The 17,042-nt window shown below is 40.7% G+C and overlaps 1 protein-coding gene across 2 annotated transcripts in view; it reads right to left on the reverse strand.

The window, feature by feature from the left end:
• Positions 1–1,451: 1,451 nt before the first annotated feature.
• The window catches only part of ST8SIA6 (ST8 alpha-N-acetyl-neuraminide alpha-2,8-sialyltransferase 6), a 36,590-nt gene continuing 20,999 nt past the window's right edge, over positions 1,452–17,042 (reverse strand). For both annotated transcript variants that reach the window (XM_086466894.1, XM_086466893.1), the window contains exons 5-8: positions 8,603–8,747; positions 6,211–6,323; positions 4,842–4,934; positions 1,452–1,920 (exon numbers count right to left, since the gene is read on the reverse strand). In XM_086466894.1, coding sequence (XP_086323020.1) covers positions 1,452–1,920; positions 4,842–4,934; positions 6,211–6,323; positions 8,603–8,747 — 820 coding nt within the window. The remainder of the gene's footprint in view (positions 1,921–4,841; positions 4,935–6,210; positions 6,324–8,602; positions 8,748–17,042) is intronic.

Genomic DNA, 17,042 nt, shown 5'->3' on the forward strand with positions numbered 1-17,042 from the left:
AGCAAAAAAGCATACCTCAGCCACATGAAACTGCATACACATACACCTCCTCCTGGGTAATCTCCTGCCATGGACTAGGAGAATGGATTCACTAGATGGCTTCTAGGCCCCTTCTCACATGTTTTATATTATTCTAATACTGTATGAAAGCAATTTATTTTTCTATGTCTTTAAGTAAACTGAAACTGAATAAAATTGTGCCTTCTTGGTACTAGCAATCTGCTAGTTTCAAACTTAGCAGTCTCTAATGATGAACCAAGTGTGAATGTATCTTTGAAAGCATGTTTTCTAAATACCATCAAAGGATATTTTCGAATACATTTCAGGACATATCCAGAAGAAAAGCCCTTAGTTTTTGAACTTAAAATTTCTGGCTTGAGCAAGATGATGCTATTTTAATTTATTTAAGTTGAGTAATACAGTTATGAAATTACATCAGTCCAATTAAAGCATGTTGTATACAGTGGTCTTTCTACCGGACATTTCACTTACTATTATTATCAACCCCTGGAACAGTAGAGTTATGTGAAAGGCAAATCTGGCAACAGTATTGTGAGCTGCAGAATATCTGAATTAGCTTAAAATGATGAAGTTGTATTTAAACAAATTGGTCTTATTTTGTCCACAGGGCAAATCAAGATTGAAAACATGCAGACCAACCTTTTCAGAGTCATGTGTAACCTGTACACAGTAAACTGGCTCAAGGTCAGAGGTTAGACTCTGTGCTGCATTTCTCTGAGGCAATACACAGAAGGTAGAAGCCCAAGGAGGATGGAACAGTTTGAAAGGACAAAGGAAAGGGAATGATGCTTCATCCTACATTTGTAACTCCCAGATTCTGAGCTGCCTTAAGGTAAAATCCTCAGGAAGATCTGCTGTAGTGTATGGCAGCTTCCTCACTGCTGTCCACAAGCTGGTCCGCAGCCCAGGGCTGCAAGAGCATGCTGCTCTAAACTTATTTTTACCTAACAAGAGGGAACAAGGGCACATACACATGCTACTCCTTCACGGGGCAACCTTAATCCTGGCTGTGCCAGGATTAGGTGTCTTCTCTTGTAGATCATAGTACGTGACTGCCTTTAATAAAGCAAATCACAAATGAAGCTGGTTCATGGGAATTGATACCAAATCAAACACAGGTTGGTAAAGACACACACCTGAGAAAAGGAGACACTACTGACTGACTGTGAATTATGGTGATAATGTGTATTTAGCTATGCTCCCCATCTGAAGTTCATAATCAGAAAACATTTCTCAGCTCTGCGGTACATTACATTTAGTCATAAAACTCCAACCTTTCATTTATTTATGAACACAACTTTAATTGAGTGAGTGGAAGGTAGAAGAAATGTCTCTCTAAGGAAGAACAGATCCTCACTGTTCACAAAACAAGTTTTCCCTTGATATATTACTTAAAGACATTTTACATGGTGAGAATGTGACCTACCTTTTCAGTCTGATTCACATTTACCAAACTGCAACTTCAAAATGCCTTTACCATGAAGCTGAAGGATCTGGTTGTATTCTTTGGGCATTGCATGGAAACCTGGTTTAGGCAGCTGGTTGTCGTAATAGTGGTGGCTGATTGGCATCTTCTCTGTGGATTTTGAGAAAGGCCAGAAGCCATAGAGCTTCACATTCTCACACAGCTCAAGAGCAGCACTAGTGATCATAAAACCAGATGATAACCGATACGCTTTCACCCCCTTAGTTCTCCAGAACTGGGCAAGACTTTTCAGATAGGTGGGATGAAAAAATATTGCCCTTTGGGTTGCTTTGAACTCTTGCAGAGTGTGATATACTTTAAAAGAAGTGGCTGTGTTGCTTCTGAAGGAAAATGCTGGCATTAAAAGGAAAGCATCTCCATAGACTGCAACATTCTCGAGAAATTCTGTCTTCTTTTCATTTAGTTTGTTGTATCTGCAAAGTACAACATTTTAGGAAATGTACTGTTGATATAAATATTACAGACCAAAACAGCACAACTGCATTTGCACACATGAGTGATGAACTCTGCTGAACCAGTTCAGCATGTCTACACTGCAAATTTATACCAACCTGTTACACGTTGTCATATGTGCAGTTACGAAAATCTGGCTTTATTGTATAATAAGAACACACTTCATAGGATTGAATTGGCAACACAGGAGCTACTGAAACAGATCAAATTCACTGCTAATGAGACCAGGACCTATTTACAGGAATCGATTCAAGAAATCTCAAGGGAGAATGCAAAAACAAAATCATATTTACACTTTCTCTGTTTAAAACTGCATGCACTATGATATGTACTGCATGAGTTTGCAAAATGTTTTTCTTACATCGACAGGTATACAACAACCTCTCCTCAAAATCTGGGTGTCTGCCCTGTGTGGAAATACGAGTACGCATGTGACCAGTCTTGAAGTGTTAAAGCTTAGTGTGTGCTCAAGTTTTGCAGGGTCTTAGCTGCTTTTGATACACTTTTAAAATATCTGAAAATACAGGCATGTCTATTTATCTCCCTTGACTACAAAGGCAACAAACACATGGAGATCTGTAAAGACTTAGAGATCTAACTTCACAAATGTAGAGGATTTATCCTCAGATGCTTTGGTTCCCCAGCAACCAGGAAAGAGACTTAGTTCTCACCACTGGATAATTCCATGCTCCCAAATATTGAATGCTGAGCTTTCAGAGTTATCCAAGAAGTGACATAAGACACAGTGGGGTCACTCAACTTGTTTCGTCTACAGATCTGAGTTGTATGAATCACCTGAACATATGGTACTTGCACCCCCTTTGGGATTCAATGCATTGAGTCCTCTTTTGTAGGTAGTTATCTATCTGAGCGGTGTGTTTTCATGTTTTAAGGGCTACCAGAGCTCACTTCTCACAAATGGCTCCAGCAGAAACTGGAAACCTTGGTTTCATTTCTCTTCACAACTTGAATAGGTTCAAACTCTCTTCTCATGGAGCACTTCAAGACAGAGGACAGCAGCACTGCCATTTCCATTCAAAACCCTCACAGAGGAGTTATCTGTTACCTCTTGCACAACTGAACTCATGCAAGGAGTGATATATCCCTTCTCAGCCTGAAGGGGTTTAAACTTACAGCTTCTGCTTCCCAAAGAAGTGCCATTACCACCAGACTCTGAAACAAAATGAATGAGAGAGACTCAGCCCTTCCTGTTGACCCTGGGTCCCTGTCCATGCAAGAGTCGCACAGCCAAAACAAGCAAGAAATGCCTGAGCCTATGTCTAGGAAAAGTGGCTGAAGGGTGAACTTCTGGCCACTACTTCAAGAATTTTCTCTATTTCTACTCTGTGTAAAGCACATAAAGAGCTTTCAGGACAGAATTCAGATCTCTGTTCTTCTTTAGCTAGAAGCCTGAAGGCATTTTCCTTTCCAGCTCTGCCACTGTAAGGTGCAGTGTAGCCCAGCTCCATTAGGACATATAAGGACTGTGCTTCTTTCCTCCAAGAGCATTCACCTACATTGTACAACCTGACAGGTATCATTCAAAAGATGATTAACCTTAACAATAAAAACATCAGACTAACCCAGTACCCAAACACAGAATTAGAAATTAAAGTGAATGAAGTCAGAATAAGTCTTCTGAGAGAAGAAACAAACTTACATTCTGCTAAATGGTGTCAAGCTGCTTCCTGCTCTTCCTTCAAAAGCATTTACAGTGTTCTCTGAATATTTAAATAATTAATTTTTCAAAATCCTTAAGTCCTCTTATAATCCCATTTTGTCCTCACACAGGTTTAGCTCCTGTTTCCATCAGTGTAACTCCTGTTAACCCTGGTGTGGCTTAACTTGGCTAAAAAATGAGTGCAGCTGTGGCAGAACACTTTGATCAACCCCAGACAAATCATGCACCAGGTCAATAGTCACCAATGATGCTGAGTTTTCCTTCCCCATATTCTTGTGTAGCCCCACTAACATCAATGAGCTAAATCTGCTTTTGGGGAAGCAACAATTCATCTTCATTTATGTCAAAAAGGGCTGGGTAAGCATCAAAGTAGTTAGTACTCGCTGGAAGAAAACAAGTTATATCCTTGAATCAATGTCAAATACCTGTTAGTCATTTCTATACTCACTGTACTTTCTCCTTCTTCCTTTAAAGGAAAAAAAAAAAAAAAAAGCTTTGTCTGATGTTGTCTATTTGACAAATACAAGTATGACAGATGATAAAATACAATAAGATCAGTAAGCAGTAAATAACATGCCACAGCAGTCCTTTTCATAGATAAGCTGCAGTTCCAGCCTGCTGAAGATGTCAGGTGAGTCAGCCTGGCCTTATTAGATTTTCTTTTCATCAAGAAGGTGAAAAAAAAACTTTGTCGAGAAAAAGTGTGTGAGCAGTTTTCACATGGATTGAAAAAATGGATTACAGAAATTGGGCCTCCATTCAGGAAAAAGCCTTCATCAGAACAGCCTCTAAGCACATTACCTGAGAACACGTGCTTACAGACCCACTGATAGAGGTGGACACACTTTTCCAAGCTTTCCTGATTTATGATTACAATTCCTTTCTTATGCTGGGGGTCATGAAGGTCATGGAGGGGAAAGAAGAGGCTTGGGCTTGCAATCTTCTGTCATAAATTGTGGACCAGTGCCAACCGAGGCACTTGCTAATTGGTATTCCTGACTTCTTTCTGCTACAAAAAAGGCCAGTTTTAACAGATTCCCATTTAGACTGGTACATATTTTACATGGGAACTAAGGCTTAATGAAGTAATCTGCATGCACTGCTCTCTATGCTGCTATCCCAACGGATTTCCAACAAAATCTAAATCATGTCAAACAATTATACAATATTGCACAGAAACAGATTTGCAATAGTACTTACTTCTGAGCTATGATACTCGGATTAACAGTCACAAGGTTTGTCTTATTGCCAACATCTTTGCTAATGCTTCCCGTGGTTGGAGGGAGGTTACACCTGAAATTGAGAAATATTTACTTAAACAGATGTGCACCAGAAATGCTTTACCGTTATTATTTACAAATTCTTCTCTTGTGCAATGACACTTCCACTTCAGCTCCCAGGGACCTCTAAGCACTTTACAAATATTAAATAAGGCTTACAGCACTTCTAGTAAAAATATTTAATCTACTGTACAGATGGTTAAAATAGGGCACAGAGAGCTCATTTTCATAAATCATCTCACAAATCAGAGCAAAGTTAAAATCCCAGGGGGAGCCAGTCTATGAATGTCCTCTGTTAGCTGCTAGGAAATATTGCTCCTCTTGCCTAAACAATGCATTTCTTCTGAAAGTCTTCTATTACGTCTTCTAACAACAATAGCATAACTTGCCCAATTGCAGAAACTGTGGTTTCTGTAAAAGGTAAAGAAAGCATTTTTTTAAAGTCAGTCACGTAGTAAGTTTAGCATCTTAGTAAGCAGATTGCCCATTTTCATTAAGACAGTTCTCTAAGTGGAAAGACTTTGGTTTTGTTTTTTTTTAATTTGAAAAGCCCAAATATTAGTCAGAAGTAGGAAAGGAAACAAAATTCAGCGGACTATGTGACTGCACATCACTGAGAGAAGAACCTCCACTCTGTTACTCTATTCCCTTGCAGGAACTAGAGTGTGAGTCATGTACTGAGAGAGCAGTCCAAATGACCACTGAGTATGCCCCGTTTTCTCCACCACCTATAGAGGGAGCTGAAAAAACTACTTAAATTAGATGTCTAATTGTTTAGACAGCTAACAGAAGGTGAAACAAATATCAGGGCAGTTAAACAACTGCATTAGTGAGCCAACCTAAGGCTAAGTAAACCCTTTGTTAAACCAGAGGTAAAGGTAAACATGTGACATTTAATACCAGTCTTTCTTACTTCAATTTCAGGGTTTTCTCTATTCTCTTCTCATGATTAAAAAAAAAAAAAAAAAAAAGAAAAAAGAAAGAAAAAGTTCCCTCTCCTAAAGGATGTTAAATGAACAGAAATTTCAAGTTCTCAGATAATCACGTTCCACATCACTGGCAAGGTATCTTTGCAATTATAGATCATACATGTATCTGTATGGTCCACCCTTTACTTGGGAAGCAGCATTCTGAAATCTACAAAGCAGAAGGAGGATCCTTAAGAGAGGCAGAAATAAAGAATTGTTAAGATCCTTCCTCATTGCTGCAAACTGGCATTGGCATGCTTCCAAGCCTGCCAAGTTTTTAGAAACATTTGACACACTTCAGTAAGACAAAGCAGCTCTTACCTAAACACAAAGTCAGAACGATCGATTTCAGCTCCGCAGCTGGAATTTTTCAGAATGCCTCCATTTCCAACCACGGCACAGGTCTTGAAGGGATAGACTGAAAGAGGAGAGGACTGCAAACAAATAAAAACATAGCCAATGCCTGATAAATCTTTTGATCGTTTCTTTGCGTCTTTAGTCGTCCTTGCAGGTTTAATCCAGTAAATCCCAGTGAAAGCATTCACTATTTAGCAGACAGAGTTGCCAGGTCTGGACAGCCAAGAGCCAAAAATAGGCACCAACAGACTGAATACTGCTACTTCTGTCGTCAGTACTTTGAGGGAATAACATTAGATTGTTAAAACTGGATGAATATCTTTTAAATACACTTAACACAAAAATTATCTAGCAGCGGACTGAATCCTTGACAAGCTAAGGGACTAACTTGTACTGAAGACAGTCCAAATTTACCCATTGTCCTTTGCACTGTAACATACAGGGGGTTGTCACACACTCATTGGCTTTGTCAGTTAATAGAAGCTAACTTCGTAAATTCTCATTACTTTGTCATCACGCAATTACACTTGATGTAAAGTAACAAATTTAGGGGAACCTGAAGACGCTGTAAAGGATAATCATGTGCCCTGGCTTAACTCCTGGTGAACATGATGGCTAACTGAAGAGGTTACTGTTTCTGGCTGTTCACCCTCTCCACTCCTTGTTAGAGGTTCCTGTCTTGCAGTGGGGAAGCTGAATGGGAGCTAAGTGCATCCACTTGAGAACCAGCACAGATCATAACCTAGCAAATTAACGTGAATTGTTGGCTATTTCAGTTGACATTAATACAGTTGGCTGTTATCCCACTGTCTCAGAAACATCTCATACATCTTGTTCAGCCTCTCCTGCTGTGTGAGCACTGACATTCAACTGAGAAGCCAACAGCTGGGTTACTTTCACTGTAGAAACTGAACCTAATTGTAAAACTGAGTCAAAACTTGCTTACACAAAGTGTTATCCTTCCTCATTCTCTCATCAGCTTGCCCAAAGAGAAGCAGGAAGGGACACTGTTATGAACAAGACAAAAAGTGTGGGGAAAGTGGCAGACATCATGTTGCCTGGCAATATATTACGAAAGAACACGTTCAAGTATTTTATTCAATTATAAAAAGACAGTAGTACATAAAGTACCAGACAACTCTGGCAAGTACATATGCACATAGAACACACTACTTTTTTCTTTCATTCAGTTTAAATTTGGAACCACCATAATCTCTATTGCAGTGAAGTTTTTAGTGATTCACAGCAGCATTGGAAAGGACTAGACGCATGGTAGCTGGGACCTCACAAATCAAGAACACCAGAGATGGGTAAGAGGTACCCCATGTGCTATTACTTTTGAGAAATTAAGTACATCTTTGTGCCCCAATTTGGTCTCCAGAGCTTGTATGTCTACTGTAAGTCCTGAGCTACAAAATCTCATTCCTTTGCCCAACCTGTGTTTCTGGCTGCAAAGGCCCCACCCCAGTGGGCAATAATGCTGGTAAAAGGGCTGGAAGGAAAGTCCTATGAGGAACAGCTAAGGGCTTTGGGCTGGTCTAGTTTGGAGAAAAGGAGGCTGAGGGGCAACCTCATTGCTCTATACAGCTTCCTGAGGAGGGGAAGAGGAGAGGGAGGTCCTAATCTCTTCTCCCTCTATCCAGTGCTAGGACAAATAGGAATGATTCAAAGCTGCGGCAGAGGAGGTTTAGACCGGACATGAGGAAGCATTTCTTTACTGAGAAGGTGGTCAAGCACTGGAACAGACTTCCTAGAGAGGAGGTCGATGTCCCAAGCCTGTCAGTGCTGGAAAGGCATTTGGACAATGCGCTCAACAACACAACTGTTGGAGCCCTGAAGTGATCAGGCAGTTGGACTAGATGATCGTTGTAAGTTCCTCACAACTGAAATAGTCTAGTTCTATTCTATTCTATTCTATTCTATTTTATTCTATTCAGTAACAGGTTTACTACCAAAGTAGCTTTCCTAAGTTATAGGCACAAGCCTGCACTGGAAATGACAAGGTAATACGAGGAATATGAAATGTTGTTCCAGACTGAAATGCCTTTGAAAATGGGAATGAGAAAAGCAAGGCAAGTGATCTCAGAGGATTCACTGCCGAATTCAGCTAGCTGCCAAGCCAGGCTGCAACTTGTGTTCTGTAGCAACTCTGCCTACAAGCTGATATATGATACCCTGTCCATGCCTCCATCACTGCAGAAAAGGCTCCAAAAAAAAAGTCTTAGAAGGTGAACAAAGATGTGCATTCACGGGGCGAAAGGTCTCTTCCAGAGGAATCAAATAAAGCAGCTCTATTACTAACCCAAAATATGTATGATACTGCAATTATAATAACAGGTAAAGATACAGTTCTTACCATAGGCAGCATCTTAAAAATGTCCTCTGTAATGAGGATGGCCTTTTTACTATCCACTTCATAACTCATGTTACTTCCCAGTGGGGTGTTGTTTTGAGAAGCAATAAAATTGTGAACTGCATCACAGCAGGAAGCTAATTCTGACCTGCAAAAAACCCAAACAAAACCTGCTCAAAGACTGGCAAATAAGTAGGAGAGTGGTGGCAGAGAACTAGATGAAGGAAAACCAGTTCTAATTAATCAGGCAACAAACAGCTATATGGACCCTCTATAATGTCATTTCCCTTGACTTGCATTGCAGAGCAAGTCCATTTTCACAGCAAATGTTCAGAAACTAATCAGACCAAGAACTCCTTTTCTCACCCTGTTTTTCTCTCTTGGTCTCCCTTTCCCATCCAGAAAAAGTTGTAATCGCTCTTCTCCTTATTATTAATTGCTAAGATTATTAAAGAAACACTTAGATTCTTCAGTCCGCAAAGAATTAACATTGTGATTTCAATCAACATAGAATGACTGATTGTAAGAAACTTGAAGGCTGAAAAAAGGAAAGAACCAAGGAGATGAAAGGAATGGTGATGGGCAGACTGGCTATACTACTTAGTGAACAGCTAGATGGTTACAAGCCAATTAATTAATTAATAATTCATTTCTGCGACTGTTCAGCACGGTTTTCCTCTGCACAGTATTGCAGATGTTAAATAAATTACATCAGAACTTGCAAATAAAGAAGACGGGTATCTTTGTGGTAGAGACAGACAGCGTAGCTGCTCCCCGAAATACCTAGCAGAAGTCCTTAAACAGGTAAGAGCGCAAGGGATTCACTCAAACTTTATGTAGGAGTGAAGGCTATCACCCATCTTACAATTCCTGTTACCTCCAAACTTATAAAAATATGATGTGTGTAAATGTCCTATATTATTAACGGTGAAATGCAATGAAAAGCCCCATCAGACCTGAAACACTGTCATTTACACTGCTTTAGGGAACAATGTTCTCTCTGCTGCCACTGGATCTGATTTTCTGACTGTAAGGCTGAAGTATTCACGGCCAGCTGTTATCTACCAATTGGTAGGGCACAGCTATCTCATTAGGTGAGATACTAAGAGAACTGCTAACCATTTAAAGAATAAAATTCATTGATAACAGAATTGCTTGGAATTTTTAAGAAGATAACACAGCAGGGAAAAGGTAATAATTCCTGTCCTAACACTGAAGGTTAATTGTGAAGAAAAAAAAAAAAATATTTACAGTTAGAGCCAGAGGAATAGAGGTTTTATTTCATACTTTTTCAGTGAGTATGGTAAATCAAACCATTAGAACTAGTTAAACAACACAGGCTAAATTCTGGTTGAAAGTAAGCTGACTTTAATTAGGTAAGACACAGGTAAGAGAAGTTGCTTCATTTGACTTTATCACTAATGTATACAAAACAAATATTCTAATAATAATATAATTTTATTTCTGATGGAGATGACACATAGTCTAGCACATGGAAGAACCCAAGGATTATGTTTCCTGGAAGGTGGGGGGGAGAATGAACAGGTCTGGGATAACTCCCAATCTCACTTCTTTTGAAATAATGGTCAAAATGGGGGAAAAAAAAAAGATTGGGAAGGTTGGTTTGCTTCATACATAAAATACCACGGGAAAGAGTACCATTTTAATTGTCAGATGGCTTACTGGTATATATTAACCTGTTTTGAATACTAAGCCCTGAAACTCCTCAAAGCCAAAGTTTCCAGATGTGTGAGGAATGCTGGGAATGACTGAATGCTGGGATGGCACAGATCTGAAATAACCATACCAGGAGAGTTACCAGGAAATGTTAACGGGAAATATTACTCCTGAGGGTGGAATGAGTAGGGTTCAGATTTCCACAAGCCATATTCACTCCACTCCCTGAATACAGTGATTCCGAATGCCTTGCTCAAAGCCTTAAGGGGCAGGGAAGTCTGTGGTCAATGAAACCCACTAGGTACAAGGGTGGGGCTGGAACTGCAACTATGTTCTTGTGGGTCAGGGGGTGCACACATGGTGGGCAAAAACAATTGCCCTGGGCACATAGTCTTCTATTTTAAACATACGGGAAAGTACAAACGGAGCAATGAGGCAAGAGAGTAGTAAGAGGATTCAGGTAGCACTGTCAGGCCCTGAGGGCACCACCAAGCCTCACTACTCGTGTCCAGGCTTCCCAGGGCCACCCACACCCTGCCCACAGCCCAGGACCCCATGTCAGCCCCCCCGGGACATCAGTCCCTGCCCCAGCGACACCGCAGCAGGGCTGGTCTCCAGCTGCGCCCATCCTGTCCCCAGGGAGGTGCCCATGACCAGGGCTGGGGCTGCCTCACACCTGGCTGCGGGTGGGATGGGCCCAGCTGCCAGTCCCTGCTCTGCTGGCCAGGTTATTGTGCTGGGATACCACTCCCTGTCTCCACATAGAGATGAGGAATCACAAAACCTGTGATTTTGCTTTCCTTGAATTTTTTCTTAAAGCAAAATTGAAGCAGGCCTAAATATTAGCTGTGTCAACCACAGGATGCTCAGAGGAGAAGGAATAATGCCAGAATATTTTTGCTCAGCTTTAGTAACACAGCTGTTTTGCGTGCAGTGGCTACCAGAACCTGAGAAAGCAAACTGATGATAGATAACATTCATTAATACAGCTGATGTGTTTTTGCTTTTTATTACTCATTCCACAAGAACGAGTGCTTCAAGAAAAGCAGAAACAGTCTGGAAGAAAAACAGAAACCAGAATTAATAAGAAAGTAATAGTTTAATATTATGGATCCAAGTAAACCAGAGCCAGGCTAGTTCAGAAACTCAGTGAGAACAAGATAATACATATTGATTAATGATATATATTCTCATGTTACCTAAGAGCATACGTGCTAAAATTTTGACAATAACAATAGAAACCTCTTACTTAGATCAAATCATGACACAGAATTCCACAGTGCCCAAGCATCCATGTACAGAGCTTCAGCGGGAATGCTTGTAACCTGCAGACAGTAATACCCCCCGGCAACATATTTAGCCATCTGTTCACACAGGATTTTGAACAAGCTGTGACACATGGCACCTCTACAACTGACAGCAAACAACGAGGAAGGGGTAGAGACTGGGCAGTTCAAGCAATCTATTACTCCAACTGTCACCATAGTATTAATATCATATGTGATCTCTGTCATGAGGTAATGACACCCTAAAATGCATGCTCTTCATGTATCGTACAAGTCAATTCTTTTAACAAGTGCTATATGTAAGGTGTTGCAAAGCCAAGACAAGATTTTAACTCGTATATCACGCCAACTGGGGAGAGAGAAATTGTTAAAACCTACCATACAAAGAAGTTCCTAACCAGATGGTGGGATAAGAGACAAGGGTCACAATCTTAACAGCATCAAATGGTACTACCTTAAAGCCAAACTGCATTTTCTTTGGAAGGGTAGAAAGTGATCCACATTGTCTGTTCTGACCAGGAGAAAAGGCTGAGATATGGGGGCAGCTCTTGGAAGATGGGATGTTGCTATACAGTCTGAGCATCCACCTCACATAGGTGTAAGAACACAGATGTAGGTTACGCTAAGAAGGCTGAAGTTCCAGTTGTTAACAGAGCTGCCAGACTTGGGCGTTGCCCTAGAACAAAATGGTTTTATGATCCAGTCACAGCATTGGAAGTCCAGAGTGAAGGAAGCTGGAGTCAAAGTAGCCAAGTTTTATAGGGCCCTAGGGTTGGAAAATATCTCCTCTGGAGCACAGGTTGGTACTGCCAGTTTCTTATTTGGAGAAAGCCTTCTCTCCAACATTTCTCCTGAAAGCAGCTGGAAGCCGAGTGAGACCTAAGAGCTACTTTTAAATCCTGAGGCTTAACATCAACCACAGATATTTCTTATGCCAAGATAAGCAGAAAGGGAGTTGATTGCATTAGCTGGAAATTTCATTTGTACCAACTAAGGAACAAAATCCATACCTGGAAAAAGATGACACCATTTGGACTGGGAATATATACCTCATAAAACTAAGTACAGTCACGATAGCCTTAATCAATAACCTAACTGGAGCAGAGTTGTCTGTGAAGTTTTGTTCATATTAGACAACACAGTGTCATTGTTGCACTGCAGAATGGGTTTTTTTTTTTGCTCAGCAGGTGCTTTCACTGAATTTCGTTCTTTGTGGACAAAGGACACTGCTCCATTTTTGTACTGAGGTCAGCTGGGATGGAATTCTAAGCCCACACAGCATCCAGATAATGTCTTCAGGTTTGTGGCTGCTGAGAACTTAAGAAAATCCCAGTTTCTGAAGCAAGTTATCAAAGTATTGAGGCAAGCCAAAGGAATAATGTTGTTTTCCAACTGCTACGCAGTTAGTCCACACTGAACTGTGGACAGTAATAGAGGACTGCTACACTGACTACACGTTTCCAAACCCCTCTGCATGACACACACACTTCACATGGATAGTCCACTCTATTTAGCAGAAGTCAGTAAGTATCTGCAAGATCTAAATATGCTGATGTAGTTTCTTTGCAGCTTCTGTAATAGCTCTGTAGCCAAGAAGCTCAACCTGAACTACTGTTTCCTGCCTAGCAAAAACATTAATTAGCTCACCCTGGTTCAGCACCAATACGAGTATACATATTTTAGCTGGTTCAGTGCTTGCATACAGGCTGCACATGCCTGCTGACAAGACATGGTGTGCACACATCCTGAAGAGACTGCAAACGCCTCGACATCTTCCTTCCAACAGCTCAATTTGAGCCAGCCGCACGGGCTAAAGCAGTCAACAGTTAGTCAAGGGCTAGCAGAGTTTCTCAGCTAGTCTAAGAGCCAGCACTGCCCTTAACCTGAGCGGAATGGGAAGAATCTGTAAGGGTGAAATTTGTTTTTACACAAAGAGCTTCTGCAGAGTTTAAAAACTCCCCACTCCTCCATACTACTGATACAAGCAGCAAGAGGACCTTCGATTCATCCTCCTGCAGTAAGTAGGATGATTTTTATTCAGAACACCTTCTTCCATTAGAAATTACTTTGCTAAACTATTTTTCTTCTATATTTCTTAAAATATTTTATTCAGATATATACCTGGTGTCAAAAGGCACTTACTTCTGCACCAAAACTTTACACAGCCTCGTACTTTGGGATACAGGAAAGCAAGCATACCACTGGAATTGTCTGCTCCAGCCTGTGGTGGTGCAGACCCCCTCCGGGCCGCATTGCAATGTCAGCCCCAGTCTTGTGTTCTTGTTTTAATTACACATCCAGTGAGCTGGGACAATCTGGCACTTTCTGATCTTGCATACTGGCGTAGTGAGTTGAGATAATCTGGTACCTTCTTGTCATAGGTACAAGCACAGTGAGTTGGGATGATCAGGCACTCCCTAACCACACCTGAAACTCCTCCTGCCTGGGAAACGTAGCCAAAACCTCCTCCTGTCTGGATCACAGCCCACTCTGAAGGGTGCCAAGATTGCCTGACAACGATAATGGCCACAACGGAAAAGTACTGACCAAAGTCAGTCACCCTGTGACCCTATAAATACCGATCCCAACTGAGGCCCTTTTAGCTCCCTGGGATCGCAGTGGGCTCTGGCCCAGTATCCCCCCCTGCAGCTGGGACACCTCTCTGGGAGGATTTTCCAGAGGTACTGACGACTGTCCACTGACAAGTGCCAGAGAAAAGTGAGTAATTCACTATAATTTACTGCAAGTGTAATAAGAGAAAAGTCTTGGCTACAGGTTAACCTCTGTACCTCTGCGTGTCTGATTTAACCTGTATATTTGTGTGTATATGTGCATTTCTGCATGATTTAGTCTCTGTATCTGTCTCTGTGTGTGTATTTGTGTGTACGATTTTATTTAGGAAACACTATTAGATATCTCTCGTGAATCTTCCCATTCTTGAATCTTTAACCAAGTTGCTATGTTGATTGTGGTAAATTTTGTTATATCACCCTGATAGCTGACCAATACTTAAGTGTCGTTAAAAATCATAAAATTTAATGCTGTTAAAATTACCATAACAATATTGACACATCCTAAACTATTGTTGTGTAGGATCCCCTTATTCCCTGCACCCTTACACTTAGACATAAACTGGCCAAAGTCTGAGGCTAGGTCTGGATCCAGCCGCACCCAGACTCCTCTCTGAGAAGGAGTTTAGAAAGCAAGGGGGCCCATTCTGAACCTCGTGAGTTAACAGGAGGGACTCCTTTACCCCTTTCAACCCCAATCTCTGTGTAAAATCATTCTAGCCTGATTCTAACCCAATCTCCCTTTGTATGCTTCTCCCATGAAGTAAATAATAGGGTGAACCTCACCGTCAAACTCTTTAAGTTGCACTTTTATAACTCCATAATGAAAATCACTTTCCCTAATATCTTTGATGGTGATTCTTTCAGTGATCTAAATCTCTCCTCTGCGACAAATTGACGTAGTCAATCCTAAACCAGGATTCTACAACAAGTCATTCAAGTGATTTAAAACACTCGTCCATGGCTGTGTAGGCTCTGTGCCTAGAGCTGGACCACTGGGCCAACACAGTTAACCATGACCCTTAAGGGGTTGCAGTACCCCCAGGAGGACGTGAGCCTGCAGAACCTGACAAAACTATGTGAACTTAATAGAATTTTTTCTGTGTAGACTACAGTTCAGTGTGACACCAGGGCCTGTAGACCTGGGGCCAGAAGGCATTCCTCATCGCCGAGGACAGCGTGAAACATTTCACCGTCATTATACATTGGACTAAACTGAGGTGGGAGAAGGGGAAAAGTGGACAGGGATGGACACTGCAGCAGTATTTTTTCTAAACAGTAGGTGCTCAACTGTCCTCTAAGGCCACGGTGGGGAGGGTGAGGAAAATCATCTTCATTTGCACCAAAGAAAGCTTAAGTTCAGTACTAGGAAGGACACTGAGACAGGTTGCCTAGGCAAGGTGCAGAGTTTCATTGACTGGAGATTTTTAATAGATATCTGGCCAAACTTCTGTCAGTAAAAGTCTAAGTCCATTTGATTCTAAGTCACCTTTCACAAACATCTGTACAAGCAAATGTGTTTACAAAAAGAATACCCTACCAGTCCTGTTATAAGGCACTTGAACATTATCCACATCAGCAATGCTTACACAGACATCTCTCTTTGTGGATCTTCAGTTACTCAACACATGTAAACACCACATAAAAGAGATAACCAAACACAAAGTAAGAGTAGCAAATATTTAAAGCTGTAACTCCTGTAAGCCTGATGCTAAGTGTATCTCACAGCACAGTTTGTAATATCATTTGAATAAAGGGCAATGCATTCCAAGTGACAAAAGTCTGTGGATTACTAATAACCAGAAAAAGTCTATGCTTGCCTAATAGGTTGTTTTAATAGTTCACCTAGCTTGGGTACTCATAATCATTAGTTCACGCGAGCTATTGTACTGCACATGTGAAGACAACAAAGACTGACATTTCATATTGAAGAGAGTGTCAAGACAGTACAGAGAAGAACCCACAAAAAATTCCACTATATAACAGCAAAATTTCAAGGGTGCAACTACAAACAGCAAGACCTTTTATCTATGTCCACTGCTATAACATTTTATAATCAGCAAGCAATTATGTTATTATACTGCACTGGGGGCTCCAGACAATGATATGGGTTTCTCCAGGCTCTTGTCAATTCAAGTCAACAGCATCAAAGTGCAATGAGGCATATTACGACATATTCCAGTCTTTTAGAAAAGAGTGGTTAAATCTGATATCTGAAAGAAGGGCAATGCTACCCTGACAGCCCTTGAACTGTCTATAAATGAAGTAACATCATAAATGTCTAAGACAATGAAAGCCAACAGAGTTGAATCTGAAATCAAGGCTGAATCTGTAAAAAGTGTAATAAAATTTTCAAACCAGCACCTACTTAAAGAGTCTGCCACGAATACATAATTAACTCAGTCTGATCCTAAATTAGGTTCCTCTTACAGGAATCCTCTAACCTTTAGGAAAAGTGTATAGTCTGCAGAGCAATTAAAAGATTCAACCATTTCTCCAAACTGTCACCAATTACTATATCTCCACCCAGCCTTTTTCTTTTCTGAAACAGAACTATGTCTCTGAATATATACTCCTGATTTTACATTATGATCTATTAAACCTATGCAGCAAGTGTACTCTTAAAACACATCGTAATCTGAGAGTTCTGCATATTTTCTTGTATGCTGGAACAAAAGATTTCAGAGAGTACAGTGGAATCATCGATCTGTTTAGTGTTAGGAAAGCTATTGATTATGTAGCAGTGTGAGCTTATGTAAGCATAAAATGACCTTGCAGGGTATTTTATATGTGTTTCAACTGTGGTTCATTGCAGTACACAGATGCGTTAAGCAATACTGCTATATATGTTAGAGCGTAGCACACTACAAATTAATCTCTTCAAGAAGGAGTGGGATTTTATAATCTGCA

The sequence above is a fragment of the Leptosomus discolor genome, chromosome 6 (assembly GCF_034619465.1).
Source record: "Leptosomus discolor isolate bLepDis1 chromosome 6, bLepDis1.hap2, whole genome shotgun sequence".
NCBI lineage: Eukaryota > Metazoa > Chordata > Aves > Leptosomiformes > Leptosomidae > Leptosomus > Leptosomus discolor.